Below are 22,258 nucleotides of genomic sequence, written 5' to 3' on the forward strand. Positions count from 1 at the left end.
TTAATCTGTAGATGTAAACCTTCGCATCTACAGATTAAAAAAAATGGGGGGAGAGGAATGGGGCAGCCAGACGGAGGTCAGAGGGAGGAGAGCCTGTTTGGGTGCCACACATTGCTATCTTCCTTCCCTTCCAGCTGCCCTGTTCCTCCCCATCCCATTTTTTTTAATCTGTAGATGCGAAGGTTCACATCTACAGATTTAAAAAAATGGGGGGTAAGCAATGGGGCAGCAGGAGGGGAAGGAAGAGAGGGATGGGCAGCGCCTGAACCGGCCCTCCTCCAACCGATGGTGACCAATCAGGGGGCGCCTGGCATTCCTCTGCTTTAAAAAAGTTGGGGTAAGTGCCCAACTTTTTAAAAGCAGAATTTAGGGGGTTTGCCCCTGGATGGCTTTGGGATGGTGGCTGTGTCATATAGATGACCTGCCAACACTCCGAATCCACTCTAGGGCAAACCCCTCCTCAAGACAGGCTCAGGACAGAATAGGGCTGAACACCCATACCCACTGCCGCATCTTTCCTCAAATCATGTTCTCTTGGCAACTTGAGTTTAACTAAAGATATAAGATGCAAGTTAATGCACTTTATTTTGTTTTAAATATATATCTGTATTAATTTCTGTTACATCCTGGTTATCTAATGTTATGAAAATCAGCTCCTTTCAATGGAATTTCCCTGTAGTGACAAATGTATTACAGGGCTGGTTTCCTGATTTGGTGCTCCAGATGCATGAGATTAAATTCTCCTTTTTTATGACCTAAAATATTCCTACTATTCCTACTTAGTTCAGTCATATGCAGACTGAACTAAGTTATTAATTAAAGGCCAAATGATTAATGTACTTCGGCTTGTTGCCCTCCTCAGACAGACTCACCTTTCGCCTATGTTTTGGTCTTTCTGGCATCAGATTAAGGCTTTTTAAAAATTTCCCAAGCTATTTAGCCCTTCAATTAAAAAAAAATGTCTTAGAGCATCTTTAGATCTTTGCACTGCTGCTGGTTTTTATCTTGGTTCCTACTTTTGGTTGTATTCTGTTTCAAATTACGCTTTTTATATTATGACATTATTGTATTTTATGCTTTTAGGTTTGTTTTGTCAGCCGCCCAGAGAGCTTTGGCTAATGGGCAGTATAGAAATGTAATCAGTCAATGTGAAGAAAGACAGCAGGCTAGGGTGGCCATGTGTCCTCTCTTACAGGGGACACTCCTCTCTTTGAAGGAATGTCCAGTCCATGTTCAGTATAAAGAGAAAGAATATTAAGTTTTGTTGCGAACCCTCAGTTAGTACCTGCTCAGCAGATTGAACAGGGCAGGCACACAGGCCATCTGATACAGACTTCTACACCGTGGTGAGATTGACTGTATTTCTATTTAAATTATCATAATTTCTAAATTTGCATCTATATTAATTAGTACATGCAAATTTTATGCCTGTTTGCACTCTCGTTTGTCTTCTGTTCTAGTGATGTATTTCCTCTTTTTTGGGCAATCCGTAAGTGGCCACCCTACCTAGTAACAAGGCTTTGGTCTTAAATGGCAGCCCCACCCTCAGACACATACACACAAACATGCATTCCATGGGCCACATGGTAAATGAAGCGCGTCATCAGACCGGGGGGGACGGGACGATTGCATTTTCCTACTGTCGCTGTGGCCCCCTGCGGCTGCCCCACCATAGTGACGAAAGAGGAAGCAGAAACTACCATGTGGCCCATACAGTGGACATTTTTATTGCGCTGCTTTTCCTGCACACAGCACGAAATGGCAGCAAGTTTCGCTTTTAAAAAAATAAGTCGGATTTACTGGGGTCTATTTTGTTGCGGAGAAATGACCAGAAGGGGCGGGAGACACGCAGGAGGGGGACGTCATCATCAAAAGGATGTGCAAAAAAAGTGAGTGGGCAGTAACAAGTGTGTGATTACACGCTCATCTGATGATGCCCTAAGGGGGAGTTTCAAAGGTAGCTTGTAATGGGGTCTGATATATAAAGGGAGAAAAAAATAATTAATCTCACTGGATATGCCCAGTAGTTCTTTGGATTCTGGCTCTCATAACTCTTCTGATGGCTCTCACTGCTTGCCTTTTAATCTTTCAGTCCCTCAACCGTTTTTCCAAAAGGAACTCCCTGTGTGCTAAAGGTTGCATTGTTAAGGGAAATTCATGGGAAAGCAACTGTACATCAACTCAGGAATGTTCTTCCGTTTTCCAACAGAATGTAAACAAAACAAGGGCAGGGCAGTTCTGCAGACAAAATAGGAGACTTTTCTATACTAAGGAGGAAAGCTGTTTGAAATAACAGAATTACTTTGTCATCTTTGCTAATTATTGTTGTTGTACAGCTTCTGTTGACTGTTGGGCGTAAACCCTGCCCTGTTTTACCAGAGGAAGGGTTGGAGTGAGAAACTAGTACAGCACACAGGAATCTGAAACCTGCAATATGTAGAATTGGCTGCTATAATTGAAAATGGTAGTACAAGGATACCATCTTTATGTTTCTTGTTTACCAAAATTAACACACTGCAGTAAGTAAGCAGGCATTGAAGCAACCATGGCTTTTGACAAAGCTCACCTATGGACTGCTTCTAGAGTAATGGCTGAGAAATGTATAGGATTAGTCCTGGGCCAGAAATGAACATACACCCTCAGAATTAATAATATGCAAAAGGATATCCATGTATTACAGTTTCCCAAAAGGGAGCTGGCAGTTCACAGACATGGCTGGAACCCAATTGCATGTATGCTTTGTCATCAAGATTTTAGTATTTATACATATGATTGGTTCCCCAAAGTCATTCTGTGAAGGTAAGTTAAGAACCCCTCTGTTACCAAGTGACTACTAATTAAGGGTCATCTTTGATCTGTGTTCCATATAGTTCTTCTACCTCTTTCAACAGTAAAGTGAACCACATAATGGATGAGATGATCACCACAGAAAGAGAATATGTCAGATCCTTAGGCTATATCATCGACAGCTATTTCCCAGAAATGGAAAGAGATGACTTACCTCAGGATTTGCGAGGGAAGCGGAACATTATCTTTGGAAATTTGGAAAAACTCTACGATTTCCATTGTCACTATTTCCTGAAAGAACTGGAACATTGTACAGACGTCCCACTGCGGGTTAGCCACTGTTTTCTCAGACATGTAAGTCTTGTTTTCTAAGGACGAGTGTCTTGTTACTATCAGATATCTTCATGCTGTATTGGATACAAAATTATATAACTCAGACATATCACTCTTGCCTTGAAAGGCAGCCTAGAAATGTTTTAAATAAATAAATTTCACAAATCTTTTAAGTAACATTTTATTTCCCATCTGTTCTAACTGGCTTGTATTATTCATATATTTATTATTTAATAGATTTATATAATGCCTACCATATATATATATATATATATATATATATATATATATATATATATATTCTCTAAGCAGTTCGATCACAAGGCAGCCCCGGATGGCTGGAGAATTCTCCACCAGTGCCAAAACTCTGTTTAAAGGGAAATTATCACTAGAGGAAAAAGAACAGGGTATACTGTCCACATAGTGGTATTCTGCTTCTACTGACAAAGGTGTGCATTTAAATAACTATTTGGTTTCGGCTTGCATATTTAGGAGAATTAAACTCTTTCCCACTATTTGTGCTATGTTCTTCTTTATATTGCCTGTCAAAAGTTTTAATAGTTTTAATTAGCTATTGCCTGATCTCTTACCACTGAGCGTTAAAGAATTTCCTACATTTTAATTTTATCTATACAAGTCGGCACGGTCCCTTAATTAGCCCAAATATCTAGTTTTCAAACACCACCTGTTTACTAACAGAGATATTTTCTGCTTGATTTCCACTTTTGGGACTTCCCACTAAAGTGCATATTAATGTCACCCAGAGAGAAAAACAAGGAGATAAGTTTAAATGCGCCGTTTAAAGGTATCCGAATACAAATTTAAGCCTTTCAGTTGAAGAGTTAAGCATATTCTCTGAAACCTCTTCCATTTAAATCAATGGGCCTCTAAGTATTGGATGTGCCCAGGACTTCCAAGTCTTAAGCCCCACAAAGGTTTCCCCTTGTATAGTTAAAGTCCCACGTATTAGAGTGGGGTCTTCAAAGGCACAATTTTCTCAGTCAGTATTTTAATTCTCTTACCTGGTGACACAGCTGCAGTTTTTGCTACTGGTTAAGAGGAAGTGGTTGGAACTCTATTATGTCTCTAATGTACAGATATGCAAAAATGTTTAATTAGTGCTCATAAAATGCTTTTAGAAGTTGTTAATTAACAGAAAAAGCCAGGGACTATTGCTACTACTACTACTTTATTTAGATGAATCCTGGTATTTCCCACCACTTTTAACTCAAGTCAATACTATATCTGTTGTGTGGCTAACAGCAGATCCTATTTTCCACATCTGTCTACTTCTCAGTATGTTTAACCATTCACAGTTTCTCAGTTTGTGTTGCCAAGAAACAAGGTGGAGAATTCCAAATAGCAGAGACTGAGGAGGTTATTTTGCCCTGTGCCATTGTGATGTCATCAAATGACACTGCTTCATACAGGATGGCCATTTGTCAGAACTGCTGATCACATTAGCAATAGTTATTTACATCTTTCCCTCAGCAGTGTTGTGTTGTTGTTCATGTTCACATTTTTATCCCAGCCTTCCTTCAAGGTAGTTTACACGGTTTTCTCCTCATCATCATCCTCACAGCAGCCCCAGTAAGGTAGGGTAGGCAAAGAGATAGTGACTGGACCATGGTCATCTAATGAGCTTTGTGGTTAAGGGATGATTCGAACCCAGGTCTTCCTCATTAAAGTTTAACATTCTGTCCACTAGCTCACAGGTAACTTCTGTTTAAAAAATTCTGGCATCCTGAACTGTTGCTTTATAAAGTTGAAATGGACCTGCTCTTTCCAAGTCTCTTCTACTCAATTAGTCTTTACTAACTCTTGAAATTCTAGTGGTTACAGATAGCAAGAGGGATAAAAGTCAGCCATACAGCCACCTTTTGTACCAATGTATCACAGGAATAAAGTTAAATACGAAAATCAACCGATTCAAGAACAATCCCATCTATTTTTATCTATTTTATTTATTCATACGTTATTTTAAAAAAAACAATGTATATTTCTACTTACAATTTAACATTCCCACCAGAATAGAGGCATCATATTCAACCAGCTAATGAAAGCAATACAAATATAAAAGAAAACAGATTGATTGTGCAGACTTTTATCTGTCAGGTTTTTTTTTTATATGCCATCTTTCTTGAGAAATTCCATGATTTGTTCTTTCACTCTACGTTTTAGTGTTACTGCATAGTTTTATAGTTTTAGATTGCATTCCCTCACTGCAAGCATTTTACTTAGCATAAAGTAGTCTCATTTATACTTTTGTGTATGACCCCAATAAATGAATAATCAATCATTTTCCATTACTGGTTTGAACTGCAAGGCCATAAAAGTAAGAAAATCTCATATAAACAAAGACTCTTCTGTGTTGAGATTGCCAATGCATCACCTTTCATTTTAGAGAGAGATCATTATTTGACAAGAGAATGAAAGTTCTTATAGGCTGAATATTTTGTAAGTTATGGAACATACTGTTGAATATAGACTGATCATTGTTATTTTATTTACCATGTACTTGTTGCCATATGTTATTCTTGTTTCGCATTGTATAGTCAGAAATTAATGTTTTAATTAAAAAGTAAGAAAACTGATATTCATAATAATAATGGAGACACAAAGTAACTTTGATTTGCATGATTGTTAATCAAGAAATTAAATGTCAGAACTGTATCTTTTATCATTTCAGGAAGAAGAGTTTGGGATGTATGCATTGTATAGCAAGAACAAGCCACAGTCAGACACTTTGCTAATAAGCCATGGAAATACCTTCTTTAAAGTAACTACTACTTTTGCCTGTTTTTAATTGTACCTGTAGAATTTATTGATGTTTTTTGTGGTGCTTCATCCCCTAATGATTGCCTATAATATTCTCACAGAATAAGCAACAGGAATTGGGTGATAAAATGAATCTGGCTTCTTATCTGCTGAAACCTATCCAAAGAATGAGCAAATATGCACTCCTTTTGAAGGATCTGATCAAGGAATGTTCGGCTGGTCAAGAGCAGGAGCTCAGCACCCTCCGGGCTGCTGAAGAAATGGTCAGGTTTCAACTTCGCCATGGGAATGATTTGCTTGCAATGGATGCCATCAGAGGTTGTGATGTAAGCACAGCTACATTCCAACTCAAATCAAATTAGATCAAGGCAGATCGCTCTAAACAGGAATCAGGGCCTTGGGCAGTTCCCAATGGGCCCTGCTGGCTAAGTTCTGGAAGAATGTGGTTTCAGCAGAGAGCTGAGGACATTCGAAGCTTGATGTAGGCTTGCAAGGCCTGTAATGTGGATGTCCCTGCCTCCTTGTAGGAACTGGTTATACTACCTTAAAGGGCCCTCGTATGATTCTGCAAACACTGGCTTCTGTGGTGCAGAGGAGATTGGGTTATTATTGGGGGCTCATTTTCTGAGTCTGAAGAAAGTGGAAGGGCCAAGAGGAAGTGCTGGGAGCCCTTCTCCCAAATGGGGCAACCAGTATTTCCTCCTCATCTGTGACTTCCTCAGGGTAGTACAAGGGCCCTGGTGTGGGGATCATTATACTAATTTTGTAATGATTACTATGTAGCTAGAAAGCGCTACATAGAATCTAACTATATTATTATTATTATTATTATTATTATTATTATTATTATTATTATTAAATTCATGTTGATGAAAGAACAAATGTCCTGTCCATCCTCTAGCTTAATGAAATTAACCCAATTTAACAGGAAAAAAAGCAGCCTCTCTTTTCTCTAAATCAGGTCAATCTGAAAGAACAAGGACAACTGAGGTGTCAGGATGAGTTTATCGTGTCCTGTGGCAGAAAGAAGTATTTGAGACATGTCTTCCTGTTTGAAGACCTCATCTTGTTCAGTAAAACAAAAAAGATTGATGGGGGATATGACATTTACATGTACAAACAGTCGTTTAAGGTAAGTCAGTCCTTGATGTGCATGCTTATGAAAGCTTATGATGTGCATGCTCAGAGGATCCTTTGGTGGTGCACGATGCAGCTAAAGCTAAGCAGATATAGGTCTGGCCATGCTAGGATGAGATGGGCACGTCCAATACCTTGAACTTCTCAGAAGTTACTGCGCTTTTAATCAATATTGCTCAGAATTATGCTGCTGTAGTTGAAACAAGTGATCCATATACAACTCTTTATAAAGCAGGACGAATATATTTTCTTGCTGCTAAGCAGTGTTCTGCAAATTTCCTTTTTTTTCATATTTGCTTGTAGACAGCTGAGATTGGAATGACGGAGAACGTTGGAGAAAGTGGCCTGCGATTTGAAATCTGGTTTCGAAGGAGAAGAAAATCCCAAGATACCTACATCCTGCAAGCAAATTCAGCAGAAACTAAGGTTGTATGGACGAACATCATAGGAAAGATTCTTTGGAGGCAAGCCTTGAGAAACCGAGGTATGCCTGCAGTACAATCCACAAAGATCCAACAGGTTCTTTGGGCAGCTCTTTAGTGGCTCTGCAAAGCAAAGACTGACCCATTCAGCTGGGTCTGCTTCGTGCACAGATTTCAAGCATAATAGTTCTTACAAGCAATGTTCTCACAGTAGTTGCACTACCAGTAGCCACATTTGTCTGGCAAATGAGAGGAAGAATTTTCAGTATATTGAAGATTAAAACTGCAAGACATGTTCCCTCTTCAGTCTTCTGGCCTGTCATATTCCAGTACACCTCTCCTTGTCTATGAACTTTCCTTCTTCTCTTGCGTTGAGATGCCCAAAGGGATCCTTCTGTCTCAAACTAATCTACCCTTTGCCCCTTGCTGCCCAAAGGCCTAGAACACCGACATGATGCCTCCTTTGTCCTTTCCTTCAAATCCCTCATCAAAAATCACATTTAATATGCCTACGACTTAATTCCTCAGTTCTCACCCACATACTAAAATGAAGCTTTTATTTATTTTTAATTACATTTCTATCCCGAAGGTCTCTGGGCAGTTCACAGCTTTTGTGCATTTCATGGCCTTTGTGTATATCCATCCCCTGTTAGCCTTATCTCTGCACTTCTTTCCCTCTTTTTGCCTTCCTTTCTGCCTGCATTTGGATTCTAGATGGCTGGAGATGTGTGTGTGCGCATATATGTGACTCTGCAAACCACCATGTATACTAGAAGGTTTCATTTATTGTACATATGTGTATGCCCAATGACCATCCTGGCTGGAAATGATGGGACTTCCAGTCCAATACATCTGGAGGGCACCAAGTTGAAGAAGGCTGACTTAGGGTGCAATCCTACGGGGATGTCCCTAAGCCTCCCAAGTTCACCTCTGCATGCTCCTCCTGCTCTGTATTTTTGCTAGAAGGGCTTTTCACCCATCTAGCTGAGGTGTTGGGGAGGGAGAGGGAAGGAGGCTGGGGAAGCCTGGGAATAAGGCATATGCCTTCCCCGTCCTCTCCCCACCAGTGGCATGCCCCCTTTCTCTCTGCACTAGCTGCCAGGGGGAGGGAAAGGGGAGCTTCGACTCCTGGCCTGAAGTTGGAGCACTGTCTCTGACCTCAGATCCAAGAATTTTAACTATCCCATACCCCCCCACTCTGTCTCGGGGCTATAGGATTGCTCTCCCCGACTGCATGTGTTTTGGGGGGGGCATTTTAGCCTTCCGCTTCAAGCAGCACCCCCTCTGCCAAATTACTTCTCTGACTTAAGGCAAAAATGAATGTGCAGCAGCCTTCCACAGCAACCCTGTGGTGAGTAGGAAGGAGTAATTGGCAGCCTTCTCCACCTCCCCTAATCTACGTATGTGCATGGGTCTTGTCAGATCTTGGCATTGAATCCAATGAAGTTATGGAATAGCATGTCAGACCAAAACTGTTTGAATGTACCTTATTGGAGTTGGCGTACAAGAGTAAGGTTGGTGGCCTTTGAATGATAAAATAACAGGGACATTTGAAGTTTCTTGTAGCGGAATCGAGGTGCGCTTGATACAAAATTTAGAGCTTTCTTCCTTGGAGTGGTAAACCATCCATTGGTCTCTGAAGGAAGGGCCAAATTAAATTTCCTGTCTCCATCAGTGTGGAGAAACCCCTCCAGTTCTCTTCCTATCTAGGTCAAGAGACCAAGGTTTACGCAGGGTTGTGACTCTTCAGTGGCCTTGGGATTACTTCCACCAGTTAGTCGTTCCCTTTTTCCCAAGCAAGCTGGGTTTGTCTCCTCTTACCTCCCTTTCTTTGCCTTTTTTTTTTACCATAAATGCCAATGCTCAGCATAATGACAAATGTGATCTGGTCAACTTGCCTGAGAACAGTAGAGGAGATTTTGATGGACCACTCAGACTGCAAGGGATGGTAACTGGACACCTGGAAGCATTCATTGCCCTGTTACCATGACTCACAACCTATGAACCTATCACAGCCTATCATACAAACTATGCTGGTGGGGTCTCATCTGTCCCCCTGCACACCCTCAAAATCTACTACAGAGGTTTGGGCAACTCAGTGGAGCAGGGTGAGGAAAGAAGATGGAAGTCCCATCGCGTGAGCAGACTTCTGCTTGCACAACGTTGGATTTCACTCTCATATTATATGCTGTTTCCAGAGCTTGAGCCCAGTTGGACATTTCCCCTAACTTTTTAAAGGACTTTTAATAGATATTTTGGCTTGCTTCATGTCGGGAGAGTTTTTTCCACACCAATGGAGACAGGAAGTTTAACCCTGCCTCCAGAAACCATTTACAGGATGTCCTCCCAATCTTCAGGTAGAAGGAACCTTCACGGCAAGCCCAGTGTTCTATTCCCACTAAAACAAAAACCACAAAGCAGTGCGGCTGTGCCATGCTTTCTTTTGTACAAAATCACCGTCACTTTGATGAAATGAAAAAAAAGAAACTTTGGTACCACTAAAACCTAAAGTGCTCAACTATGTACACAACTGGAACAAGTTATGTAAGCTTTACATTAGTCTTATTTGAAATCAGTAAAGAGCTAGTCCTATCTAAGGAATTATTTGGTCAATTGTTTTCTTGTGTTTTTCATTTGCTTGTTTTTAGAACTCCGAATGCAAGAAATGGTGTCTATGGGCATAGGGAATAAACCATTCATGGATATCAAGCCCAGTGATGCAGCTATAAGCGATCGAGCAATAGACTATATAATGAAAGGAACAGGTACAGTTTGGGGCTTACCTTTGCTTCTTTGGGGACTCTTAAGTGTTCTGTTCGCTTTTTACCCAAAATATTTTATTGGATGTTTCCTAGATGAAACCAAACCAAACCATGCAGGCTTACGGGGACTTTTGATGCGTGTTCCTCCTCCAAAGCAAACTGCTTCTGAGGGGAGTCAGGTTGTGTATTCTCTTTGAACAGTGAAGATCCCATTAGGCCAGTCTTTCCCAACCAGATGCCCTCCAGGTGTTTTGGACTACACCTCCCATCATCCCTGCCCCTTGGCTGGGAGTTGTCATCCAAAACATCTGGAGTGTATCAGTTTGGGGAAGGCTGCACTAGGCATTCTTAAGCTCTTGGGTGCCCCAAAAGTAGCTCTTTTTATCCTGGAGTTCACATTTCGTGGGTGCCTGAGGACAAAGGGAAGCGTGCTGCTTGCTCATTCTCTGGAAGCCTTAACACACAAAAGAAAGGATCATCTCCCTCCCTTCTCTGGCACATGCAGTAGAGTGCAGGCCAATGATCCTGGTCACGTGCCCTCAAATACAGGAGAGTTTTTTCTCTGGCTTGGCGCAATGTTCTACCCTGTAATCTTCTAGATGGGTAATATTAAAAAAATCTAGTTAATAACAGATGTTGCCCCTGTGACAATGAAGAGGTGGAGGTGGAGTCTGCTCTGTAGCTCTTCTTCAATTGTAGGTAAGCGGCTAGAAAAACTTTGATGACACAATCCTTTCCTGGATGATACTTAGAGTCCTTGCTGATTATTTTACTCGAGGGCTCTAACATTTCAGTTGTAGAGCAAATTGCTAATTTTTCAAATGTTACCATCCAGGTTAGCCCCTCTAATCTGGATGGTAACATTCATGATTTCATTCTAAACTTTTATCTACCATATTTTCCATTATCTGTTTTAGATTTGTATATTTTTATTCTGCATGTCTGTGGTTGATAGATCAAAATAGTAAACTACTACTACTATTTTTTGCCGTTGCCTTATGCTACCTTCCTGAACCTGGTGCCCTCCAGATATGTTGGACTGCAGCACCCACGATGCCATCGACCTCACTGGCTGGGAACTATGGGACTTGCAGTGCAGCATATGGCAGGTACCAAGTTGGGAATGCTGCCTTATACTGACTTAAGCCATGAGTCGTTGGTCCTGCCTGGCAGTGCTCCAGAGTTTCCAGCCAAGGTCTTTCCCAGTGTTGGTCCTTAAGATCCTTTCAAGAGGAGGTGCCGGCCATCTGGACGTTCTGCATGCAAAGCTGTACTGAGTTCTGGCTCCACCCCATTGCCCTTTCACTTTCTGTACTTTGTTCTTGATTAGTGTTCTTGGAGTCTGGATTTTTGTTTGTTTCCCCAGAGTCAAGGACTCGGGCCTCCATTGCCGTTTCTTCATTTGACCACTCTGCACCCTTTAAGAGGCCCCATTCCACCATCTCAAACAGCAGTACATCTTCCTCAAGCAGCCAGTCCTCCTCTTCCATCCTGGGTTCACTAAACCTGCACATATATTCTACCCCATCTCATCCGGGCTTGGCAGGGCCACCCTTCTACCACTGGTCGTACGATGTTGGGACCTGTATTGAGGAAGATGAGCTGGAACAGGAAATTGGAAGCCAGCCCTCCATGAGTGAGTATCCTTAGGTAGCTGCCAGGGCCCCAGCAACCTGACAGGACTCACTGTGGGGTTTCCTTGCGCCCTGGTATAAATTTGATTTCCTCCTTTTCTCTTGAGTGCCTGGTAGCCTGCTGGTTGGCATTTTCAGTTCCCACAAACGGTGCTGGCTCCAGGCTTTGGAGGGTCCTTGGAGAAGACACCCTCAATGGGGGGCCCTCCCTCAGTGAGTGTACCTTCTCACCACCATGGTCACTAACTGCTATTGCTCTCATCCACCTTCTCACCATTATAACTACTTGCTTGCTTGACAGGCAGAGAGCCAGTGAGCAAGTAGGCCATGGCAACTTTTGCTCCTTTTTCTCACCACCACCGTTGTCTGAGCCTGAATGAGAGGAAGGGCCAATGAGTAGGTTACAATGGTGAAGAGAAGGAGCGACTTCAGGGGCTCCTGTGTGGGGTGTGGACTCTTGGAAGGTGCCCAACCATGCCTACCCTTGGTGCTGGCCCGGCCCACAAACATAGCATCACTCCCAGACGTGATGTCTGGAGCACCAGTGATGCAGTCAAGCCCACCCACAGCCACAAAGCTTGGAGCATTTCTGTCAGTGTAGCTTCCTGCCTGCCCTCCCCCCAGAGATCGGGGTGGCCCTGTGCCTACTGTAGAGTAAAATGGGCGGCGGGGGGGGGGGGATGATATATTTCTCATTTAAAGTCATGTCCATTTTGGCCTTTAGCAGCTGGTGTGTTTCAGTTTACAAAGATCCATAATCTTAAAGATTACAGATGGCAAGATTATCTCTCTGATGTGTCATGGGAATTCCTGTTGAACAATGGAATGACAGCAATGTCTAATGGCAACACTCTTCCTTCCTGCTTCCTGTAGTTACAGAGAACTCTGAGTCGTCCCAGTGTACGTCAAGTGAGAGCGCAAGTGGTTTCAGCAGCCCCGTCCAGGCTGGGTTCTCTCCACTCCTTACCGAGACATTTCTGGATGCAGATTCTAAGCCTCCATTGCAATGCACTTCTCCTGCCCTCTCTGAGAAGAGCCTCAGACCAAAACCCAGCAGTCAGTATATCCCAGCTGTAAGTACCTTTGTAAATAAGTAAATAAATAAAAGTAGTTCACAGTGAAGATGGCTAACAAACATTTGGCCACTATATCAGCCAGTTGGTGTGTGGGGCCAGTTGGTGCGTGGGGCAACAAATGTGGCAGCGGCCGAGTGGACAGAAGGGGCTGCAAAAGTCAGGGGGCCACATGCCGGCTGTGAGCTATGTGTTAGCAATCCTTGCCTTAGAACATAGAATTCTTCCGCTGTACATTTCTTGGTAAGATTTGTAGTGGTGGCCATCATATATTTTTTCAGGGCAGTTAATCCATTAATCCATGAGTCTCATGTGGCGCAGAGCGGTAAAGCAGCAGTTTCTGCAGCTGAAACTCTCCCCACGGCCTGAGTTCGATCCCAGCAGAGGCTGGTTTCAGGCAGCCGGCTCGGGTCGACTCAGCCTTCCATCCTTCTGAGGTCGGTAAAATGAGTACCCAGTTAGCTGGGGGAAAGGTAATAACGGCCGGGGAAGGCAACGGCAAACCACCCCGCTATAAGGCCTGCCAAGAAAACGACAGCGAAAGCTGCCGTCCCTCCAAAAGTCAGTAATGACTCAGTGGTGCTTGCACGAGAGGTTCCTTTCCTTTCCTTTAATCCATTATGAAACTTTTATTGATAAAATTCCAAGAACTCCACTGTTTGAAAAACGTACACACACCTCTCTTTTTGTTATGTATGTTAAATCCTGATGAAGTTATACATTGCACTTTTGTATATTATTATTATTATTATTAGTAGTAGTAGTAGTATTAATTCCCGACCTCCTCTCCTTAACCATTTCTTCCTCTCCCGTGGCACCCTCCCCTCCCCACGGACGCAAAAGAATAAATCACACTGCTGGAACTGTGCTAGGTCAATTGTATATGTCTATCTACCAACCCTCACTCATTCACAATAGGCCCTACAAGGTGCTACATATAGGGTTGGAAGATTTCTGTGACAAGGCAGCAAAAGCCCTGGCATGTTCTTCCTGCATGAACTTCAGCGGAAAGTACCGTATTTCTTCAATTCTAAGACACACTTTTCCCCCCATATAAACATCTTTAAAAACAGGGTGCATCTTAGAATCGTGGGTGTGTCTTAGGTGGTTTTTCAGTTGGTGGTACTGAAATTAGTGTGCGTCTTACAATCGATGGTGTCTTACAATCGAAGAAATACGGTAGTACAAGCCAGTTGTTGAGACACCACATGGCTAGTAATGGCCATCCAAGCACACTGGCACAATGAAGCCTAGGGCTCATGGGCTCACAGTTTGTCCAGGGCCGGATCTACACTATTGCTTTAAAGCGCTTTATTACAGTTTTGACAACTGAATATGGAGTGTTTCCTGGGCCCCAACAGTTGACAAAACTGTTATAAAGTGCGTTAAAGCAATAGTGTAGATCCGGCCCAGGATTCAGTTAGCCTTGTTCTCAAGATCTCCAGGGAAGTATCAGGGTGAGGAATCCGAATCAAAGGAGTTAGACCACTGTCTGTTTTCTGCTTGGCTGGGGTTGAGAGGTTCTGCCATTTAATCCCCCTCCCCTGCCAGCCTTCCCCCTCTGCCCTGAGGCACCAGACAGAGACAAACTCTTCCCCTGACTGACTGGCCACGTGCCACGCTCTGCCCCTCCACCCCCTAGTCTGACAGGTGCCACCCCTTAGCTCCCCGGCTCTGTCCCCTCAGGCGTCAGCAGGGAATTGGTTCCTTGCATTTCCATATTAAGAGGATGAAGTGTATATTTGAGGGCTGTCTTTTATTATTTCTCTTTAAAATGTTGGCAAAGCGTTGCAAAGATGGCCTTAAATCTTTATTGCCTCAAATCAAACTGTTTGAACATCAATGTTCCGTAAATTCTACTGCAACGTTACTTAGCGAGTATGGGAAATACCACAGAAATATTGCAACATAGACAAGGGTGAAGAAAATGGATCCCAATTATTCTTAATTAGTCATGCTTTCCCTCCCCTCTCTATCAGAGCAACACCTCTCATATATTAGGCCTCTCAACCATGGTTTGACAGACAATACATTCAGTAAGTAAGTGGATTTTTCTCAGCTATATCCTAAAGTGATCCATCTTAATTTGCTAAAAACACATAATCACATTGGAGCATGTTTGAAAACTTGATTTGCATGTTCTAATATTATTGAAGGTACTGATTATTAACTTTTATTATAACGGTATTTCCCCCTCTCCCCCTCTCTTCTTCTGCAAATGACCCATCTCTCTCCATCGTCCAATTTCCACCCCTTCCAGATTCTACATATGTTCTTGCAGTGTTACAGCGCCGGATTGCTAGATTGATCCAATAATATATTTCAAAAATCATACTCCTTTGGGGGAAAGGGCAAAATCCATGAGAAATTCTCCTGCAAAAACTCATGTAACACATGCCAATGGACTTGCAAAGGAGAACCTCCTGATGAATTGTTCCCTTCGTTTTTACCATGATCACTGTGATATATGGGAGAAAGTGATGTTTTAATTACATAGGCCCACATAATTGAAGATTAAATATGTGAACAATAGTACTTCCAATTATGCCTACAGAAGTCTACAGAAAGTTGGTTAGATCCAGACTTTTGTCTACTTAGATCTTCTTTAAACTAGCGTTTTACAGCATGCTCGTGACTGGCCACTCATGGTTGTTCGCAGGTCATTTTGACGACGTCAGCCTCCTGTGCATCTCCTGCTCCGTTCCCTAGTTTTAGCAGTAAAAAATAAACTTCAGAGAACCTGACTCTTCTGAGATATATCAGTATTTGTCGGGTTTTCCTGCCGTGTACCAGTGAAGTTGCGCTATAAAATGCCCACTAGAGGGCGGTGTCCCATTGAATTATATGGGGCACTTGGTTGCTGCTCTCTTCATGTAATTACAACTCATTGCAAATGTGGAGAAGCAGGCAGCAGAGCCACGGTAAGGAAAAGCAATTTCCCCCCATCTGAACGAGCTCTTAGAGTAGAGCCACTGAAACCAATAGAATTTAAGTTAGTTATGATTAACTTAACTTCCTTTGATTTCATTGGGTCTACTCTAAATATGTTTAAGTCTGGATCAAGTCCAATGAGTGCAGCTCCAAGAGTACTGACATAATGTGTACCTGGGAATCATGCCTCAGCACATGGTGGGCTGCTTTGCATTGGAGATTTTTAAGTGTTTGTATCAGGATTTAAGTGTCTGTATCCGGGAAACATATCTGTATCTCATTTATCCTCACTACAGTATTATGAGGAAGTACATTGCTAATCCTGTTCTACTGATGAGAAGCAGTTGGCAAATGCTGCGGGTGAACAGGACTAGAATAGAAATCTTCCAAGCCAAATGTCCAATACATAATCCACTTGGCCAATAAAAGCAGATTTCTATCATAATATAGGTCTCCAAGGAATTATAAATTTTAAAAGACGATACATCTATAATATTGAGCATAATCCAGACCTTTACATGGAGGATAGGGCGTGGAGGCCTTTACAGACATAAATGATGACCAGGGTCAGGCATGCATGCATGCCACTAGCATCCCAATCTGTGTACACGTGGATTTCTTCACCACAGTCAGGGTAAATCGGCCTTTTTGTTTTGAGAGTTTATTTATTTATTTTATTTTATTTCATTTCATTTCTATACTGCTCAATAGCTGAAGCTCTCTGGGCAGTTCACAAAAATTAAAACCATGAAGAGAGTTAGGATTACAATTATTTAGAAGCCGTTTCCTGAACCTCAACCCCTCCCAAAGAGAAAGTGTTGACTGCAATATTGGTGATTATTTCAGGTCCATTGAGGGTGCTGTCATGTGAGGCTTATGTTATGCAATTGTACTGTCTCTTTCATGGAATTTTATGGGGAGTCCAGTTGATATTGTCCTCAGGTTGTCACCTTCCCATGTTTTCCCATCATGATGTCTGTCTTTTTTTGTACTAGAAACAAATCTGTTAAGGTAGACGGAATAGCTGCACAATCCCTTTTGGTTGTTAGTGCTAGGACCCCTCCGTTTGGAAGTAGCCTTGCCCTGAGCAATCCCATGCAACTTCTTGGACCCTGAGTTTTAGAAAGAAACCTTTGTTCCTTCCTTTCACAAGCAAATTTGTTCCAAAACTCTGTCAAGCTAACTTCTGAATTACAACATAAACTTCTGTCATCCTCCAGGCTGATTTGGCTCAGAATATATAATAAAGACGATGGAAACATGAACAATCCTACAACACTGCTTCTGGGTGACATTCTTCTGTACGTCCAAGAAAGAAACATATCCTTATTTGTATGAAAGAGATATAGTTTTCAATGTTTTTTTCACTTGGATCTAATTTTTTATGTATAGCTGTTGAGATGTAGATGTTACTATATTTTTGGAGAACCTGTAAATGCAAAAAGCATTATGTGTACAAATGAAAAAAAATGTACAAACTATGCTGATCATGTTTGTAAATATTTTATTGTCTTGCATTATAAATTCTTTATGGCAGACTTTTTCAAAATGTCTTTCTAGCACATACTTCTGTTAGCCTCCGAGGCAAAAGTGAGTGTGCTTAATTAAGCAAATAGGTTTAGACTGTGGCCGCCTTCTCCAACCTGATGCCTGCCAGATGTGCTGGATTGCAACTTCTATCATTCCCGGCCAATTGCCATGTCAGCTGGGAATGATAGGAGCTCTAGTCCAACACATCTGGGAAGGCTGGACTATGGGAATATTTCTAGATGGTAAGGATAGAAATGCATTGATGCAACCGTTTACATCAGAGGTTCTCAAACGTGTTCAGAGCACACGCCTACACTGGGAGCAGAATTCATTTATGCTTCAACAAGTACAATAGCACACGTTTTCTAACTACCCAAACACACTCAACTTGAATAAATGTTAGTTGCAAAAAAACACCTTCAAACCCCCAAGCACGCCCTTAGGATTGTGAGTACGCCCTATGTAAACATAGAGACTTGCAGTTCCCCGTTCCCTCCTTTGCACAGCAGCCCCTCCAGACCCTACTCAGGGAATCAGGACACCCTGCTGAATAAAGTGAACTGTGATGTGTGGGGCAGGGAGGGGGATCTCCAAAAATTGGGTGGAGGGCCTTCTGCAAGTGAAGGCCTGCCTTTTATGGAAGGCAATTCCTGGATCCAACCCCTGATGTGGGGTGGTGGAATCTTCACTTCATCTTAAAAATAAAATAAAAGAAAGAATAGACCTGGGCTCTGCCCAGAGAAGGTGTCTCTGCTCTGTTTTGGGGATCCATTTTCAAGGGGCTGCTATGAAGAGGTATATACAACCAGCCCAGTTGTACATACTTAAATTTGAATCCAGCTCGTTATTTGTAGTCCTATGTGAAAGGTAGATTTGAAAGCCAGAAGGGTGACTGAATACGATTTCGATTTCCAGTCATCAGGCAGCATCAGAATATTTCATAGCGTCTTGCCCCTTCCCATGCCTTGCAGAAGCATGTACTGACTGAGAAAGCAAATAGGTGTTCTGCAAAACAATTCATTCCAGTCCTTTGTAGCTATAGAAGTAGCCCCAGAATTGTACACTTCAGTTCATGCGGCCTCATTTCTTCCAATCGCCACCTGTAAAAACAAAACCATCAAGGAAATTCCAAACATTTTTCTTAGCGCTGAGCTTCCCATAGCTGTCTGTGTAGCTCTGGCCAGGTGGCTGGGAGTTTGCTTCCCTGCCCAATTGGGCTTGAGGAAAGCGCGAGCCGTTAGCTTCCCATGCAGTGCAAACTTATGCATGTCTACTCATGAGTAAGTGCCACTGAACTCAATGGGACTGACTCCCAGGTAAGTGTGCATCAGATTGCAGTTTTAGGGAGTTTCTGCACCTTCTTAGGGAGACGTGCCACTTTAATAACTGTGAACTTACGTGGAACAAACTATTTTTAAAAATACACTCTTTAAATAGTTTTTTAAAAGTCTTTGTTAAGCAAACATTACCATGTATGATCTCTTTTAAAAATGGAACAATAAAGGTAACATTTGTATTGTCCTTTGCTATTTTAGTATGTATTTTGGTTTTTTTTTCATAAAACCTTATCTCTTGCTTAGATTAATTCTTTTTTAAAAACTGGCAAATTTAGGATTAGCAAAGTAAGACCACCATATTATTCCATGGTGTCCTTGATGATGGTGGGATCCCAGAAACACGGAAGCAATCTGGGATCATTGTTATCCCAAAACCAGTGATTCTTTGTTTCTGGGGTTGCACAGGCCACTTGCGCCATTGAACCAAGACTCCAAGCTATTCACAGCCATTCTAGCTGAAAGTATCAGTAAGATTGTTCATAGCTACAAAAAAGAAAAGAAAACCAGATTCATCCCAGGAATGCAGTTAGTGGTTTTTATGATGCACTGCACCAATCAGACACAACTCCCCTGCAAAATAGTATTTTTAAATGCTTATATTTTTTTTCATATGGTGGAATGATAGCATATTTTCTTAAGCTATTGAAAATAAAGTGTGTGTGTGTGTGTGGAGGGGAGAATCAGTTTCTTACAGTTAGCCAAATTTATACCCATGATTTATTTATTTATTGCATTTCTATACCGCCCAATAGCTGAGGCTCTCTGGGTGGTTCACAAAAGTTAAAACCATTGAATACAATTCAAAGCATAAAACAAACACAAGGTCCTTTTACACAAGGCTTGTGATCTAGGTTGGCTGCTCACAGAAGTTAGCGAGTCCTTTACATGACGTCATCAACCTCCAGGGTCCCTCCCATGGTTTATGACTTCTATCCCGCTTTCAAAAATACTGGCGATAAGGCGTGTTATTCCAATCAATCGGCTGTGAGAAATGCCAGCGTTGTGATAGAATTCAGCCACTAGATGGTAATGCATAATGAAAAGATAGAAAAAGGAAGTTTTCAATTCAACTCAAATCAGGTGTCCACCGTGCAAAGAAGCCCATGGTAATCCCAGAAAGAAACCGGAAGGAGAAAGCCATGGTAAGGATGTGGGATTTCAGCCTTGTGTGATGAACCCCATAGTATTCCCTACATAAAGCTCTTGAGGTTCATGAAGCAGAGCTTCCCATTATCACTTGTTTGCACTCGTATTGGAACTCTGGCTAACATAATTAGAAATCACGGTGGGTTGGATCCAGGTTTAGCCGCTTGTAACTGGGCTGGTGAAATCAGACCTCCCCACCCCTCCTCCCTCAGCAAATCCTCCAGCCCCTTGAAGGGGCCATGCTGAATGGGGTGAGCTGGGGGGGGGGGGAGACAGATAATCAAAGATCAGGAGGAGGCATCTTATATGAGCAGAGCCTTTCTGTCAATGGAAGGCAGATCCGGGATCCAAACCCCTATATTTCAGGGCATAATTTTAAATGGGGGAAAGCGCCTAACAACATCTTTTTGCGGATGATAGCAGTCTTCTTCATCATCAGGCAATTCCAGGAGCAGGTCAGAGTAGCTGGACTCTGGAGAAAAAAGAGAAAAAATTGAATTGATTCGTTTAAATATCCCACCCTGTTAAGAGATTTAGGCTACTATTTTGGAAAGCCAGTGGATTCTTAACAGCTTCAATATGGAAATGACACCCTACAAATCACTGTTTCAATTACATCTGCTCAGGAACTTCTTTGAGGTTTGTATAATTTCACTGGAGAGCATCATTATTACTCATCCTTGTTCAGCAATCACCTGGAATTACTTTAAGCGGGGTGACTAAAAATAATTTTAAATAAATAAATAATGTGCCAATTGAGATAGCTAATACAGCTGACAACCCTTACAGCAAAAGCAAGCCCATTTCCTACTACTGCCATGCATAAAATAAAAATAATGTGATCATATTTATTTTTTATTATTTTTATTTTATATCACGCATAAAAGAAGAAAAAAAAAGAAACTCATTCTCCATATCTAGAATGGAAAGAGTGGATTGTGTACCAAGTCCTTGTAACTTCTTTAAGTAGCTACAATGAAAAAAGCTAGCTGTTGGAAAGCAACCCAGCTGTCTACACTTACATCAGTGGTAACAATTATGGAAATAGCCTTTGATGGATAGGTTAACCCAACAAATATATGTCCAATGTTCTTATGGAGATTCCATACTTTCATTTCACAGGACTTATTCAAGGCCTTACATTAGTTTTGACAGATCTACTTACCTTGTAAAGTTTTCATCTCTCTTGCAAGCTAAAGTTATTTGAATTTTTCTGCTGACATTTAAGTACATATTTACTTACTCTGTGATTATATGGTTCTTCCACCATTCCCTGCTTCTTTGTAAAATATAGTTTTTTAAAAAATAGCTTGGAAAAAAATTACAATGAAAAATCTTATGTAAATAAAAATCCTATTTTAAATATGGAAATATGCCATCTATTTAAAAATGAAGCAACAGTGCCATCACATGACCACAATTAAACATAACCATGCAACTTTAGTTGTCTCATCTTGTGTATCAGCTAATATTCAGTTTGTAACCCAATTTGTCCATTTGCAAAACACACACTCACAACCAAAAACCAAAAACAACAAGAAAACAGTTCAGCATGGAGCAATTCTAATACCACCTAATTTGACTCAGGGTCAAACTGGAATTTTGATTTGGAAATTTGAAGTTTTCCAGTAACTTTGTAAATCAACATATGGCTAGAATTTTTTTTTTTTTTTTGCGGTTAGAATTAGATGACATTTTCAGATATAGTATTCTCTTGCCAAATAGCAGACATCTAGATGCGGGTGGGGTGGGGTTTGTTTTAGGCACTTTTTAAAAAAGGGAACTACAGGTAACGTTACACTTCTGCCCCCCAGCCCTGAGAAGGGCTAACTTACAGTGGCTTCAGCACTTTATTCAAACTTCAGTTTCCTGGAAGAAGGGCACTGGAGAATTGCGGTGTTTCTTTTATAAAAGCTTATTTACAACATTACAACTCCAAGCAATCCCTGCTTTCTCTCCGCTACCCTACAAGACAAAAGCCGCTCTCTTCTGGTCTTAAATTCACCCTTCCCGCATATTCATTTCCTCGTAGCACCTCAGGCCTTGCAGAACAAAGGTTACCAATTCAAGATAACCTGGGAGGGGGGGAAATCCTCAGTCTTTGTACCCAGCAGCACTGAATGGACCCCTGGAAATAATATAGACTGGCCCCAAACACAGAATACTATTGTTAATTGGTAGAATTGGTTTAAATTTGCAGGCATGGTTGTCAATTTTGAAGGGATGCAACATGCCAAGTTTCAAATTAGCAGGTGCAAGAGCAGCCTTTAAAGTCTGCTGATCAGAGTACTTTCCCCTGCTAACCTCTGAAAAAGGGAACCGTTTCCAGAGATAAGCACTTTTCCCTCCTTGGCAGAGGGGCAGGACTAAGGGGGAAAAGTGCCAAGC

General features: G+C 41.7%; 1 protein-coding gene across 1 annotated transcript in view; it reads left to right on the plus strand.

Moving 5' to 3' along the window:
• Window positions 1-17,275, plus strand: part of PLEKHG4B (pleckstrin homology and RhoGEF domain containing G4B) — an 82,584-nt gene extending 65,309 nt beyond the window's left edge. The window contains exons 15-23 of the mRNA XM_063131046.1: window positions 2,892-3,141; window positions 5,810-5,899; window positions 6,000-6,224; window positions 6,860-7,030; window positions 7,339-7,519; window positions 10,106-10,222; window positions 11,586-11,855; window positions 12,727-12,926; window positions 17,078-17,275. Coding sequence (XP_062987116.1) covers window positions 2,892-3,141; window positions 5,810-5,899; window positions 6,000-6,224; window positions 6,860-7,030; window positions 7,339-7,519; window positions 10,106-10,222; window positions 11,586-11,855; window positions 12,727-12,926; window positions 17,078-17,101 — 1,528 coding nt within the window. The 3' untranslated portion in view covers window positions 17,102-17,275. The remainder of the gene's footprint in view (window positions 1-2,891; window positions 3,142-5,809; window positions 5,900-5,999; window positions 6,225-6,859; window positions 7,031-7,338; window positions 7,520-10,105; window positions 10,223-11,585; window positions 11,856-12,726; window positions 12,927-17,077) is intronic.
• The last annotated feature ends 4,983 nt before the right edge of the window (window positions 17,276-22,258 follow it).

This window comes from Elgaria multicarinata, chromosome 1, assembly GCF_023053635.1.
Source record: "Elgaria multicarinata webbii isolate HBS135686 ecotype San Diego chromosome 1, rElgMul1.1.pri, whole genome shotgun sequence".
NCBI lineage: Eukaryota > Metazoa > Chordata > Lepidosauria > Squamata > Anguidae > Elgaria > Elgaria multicarinata.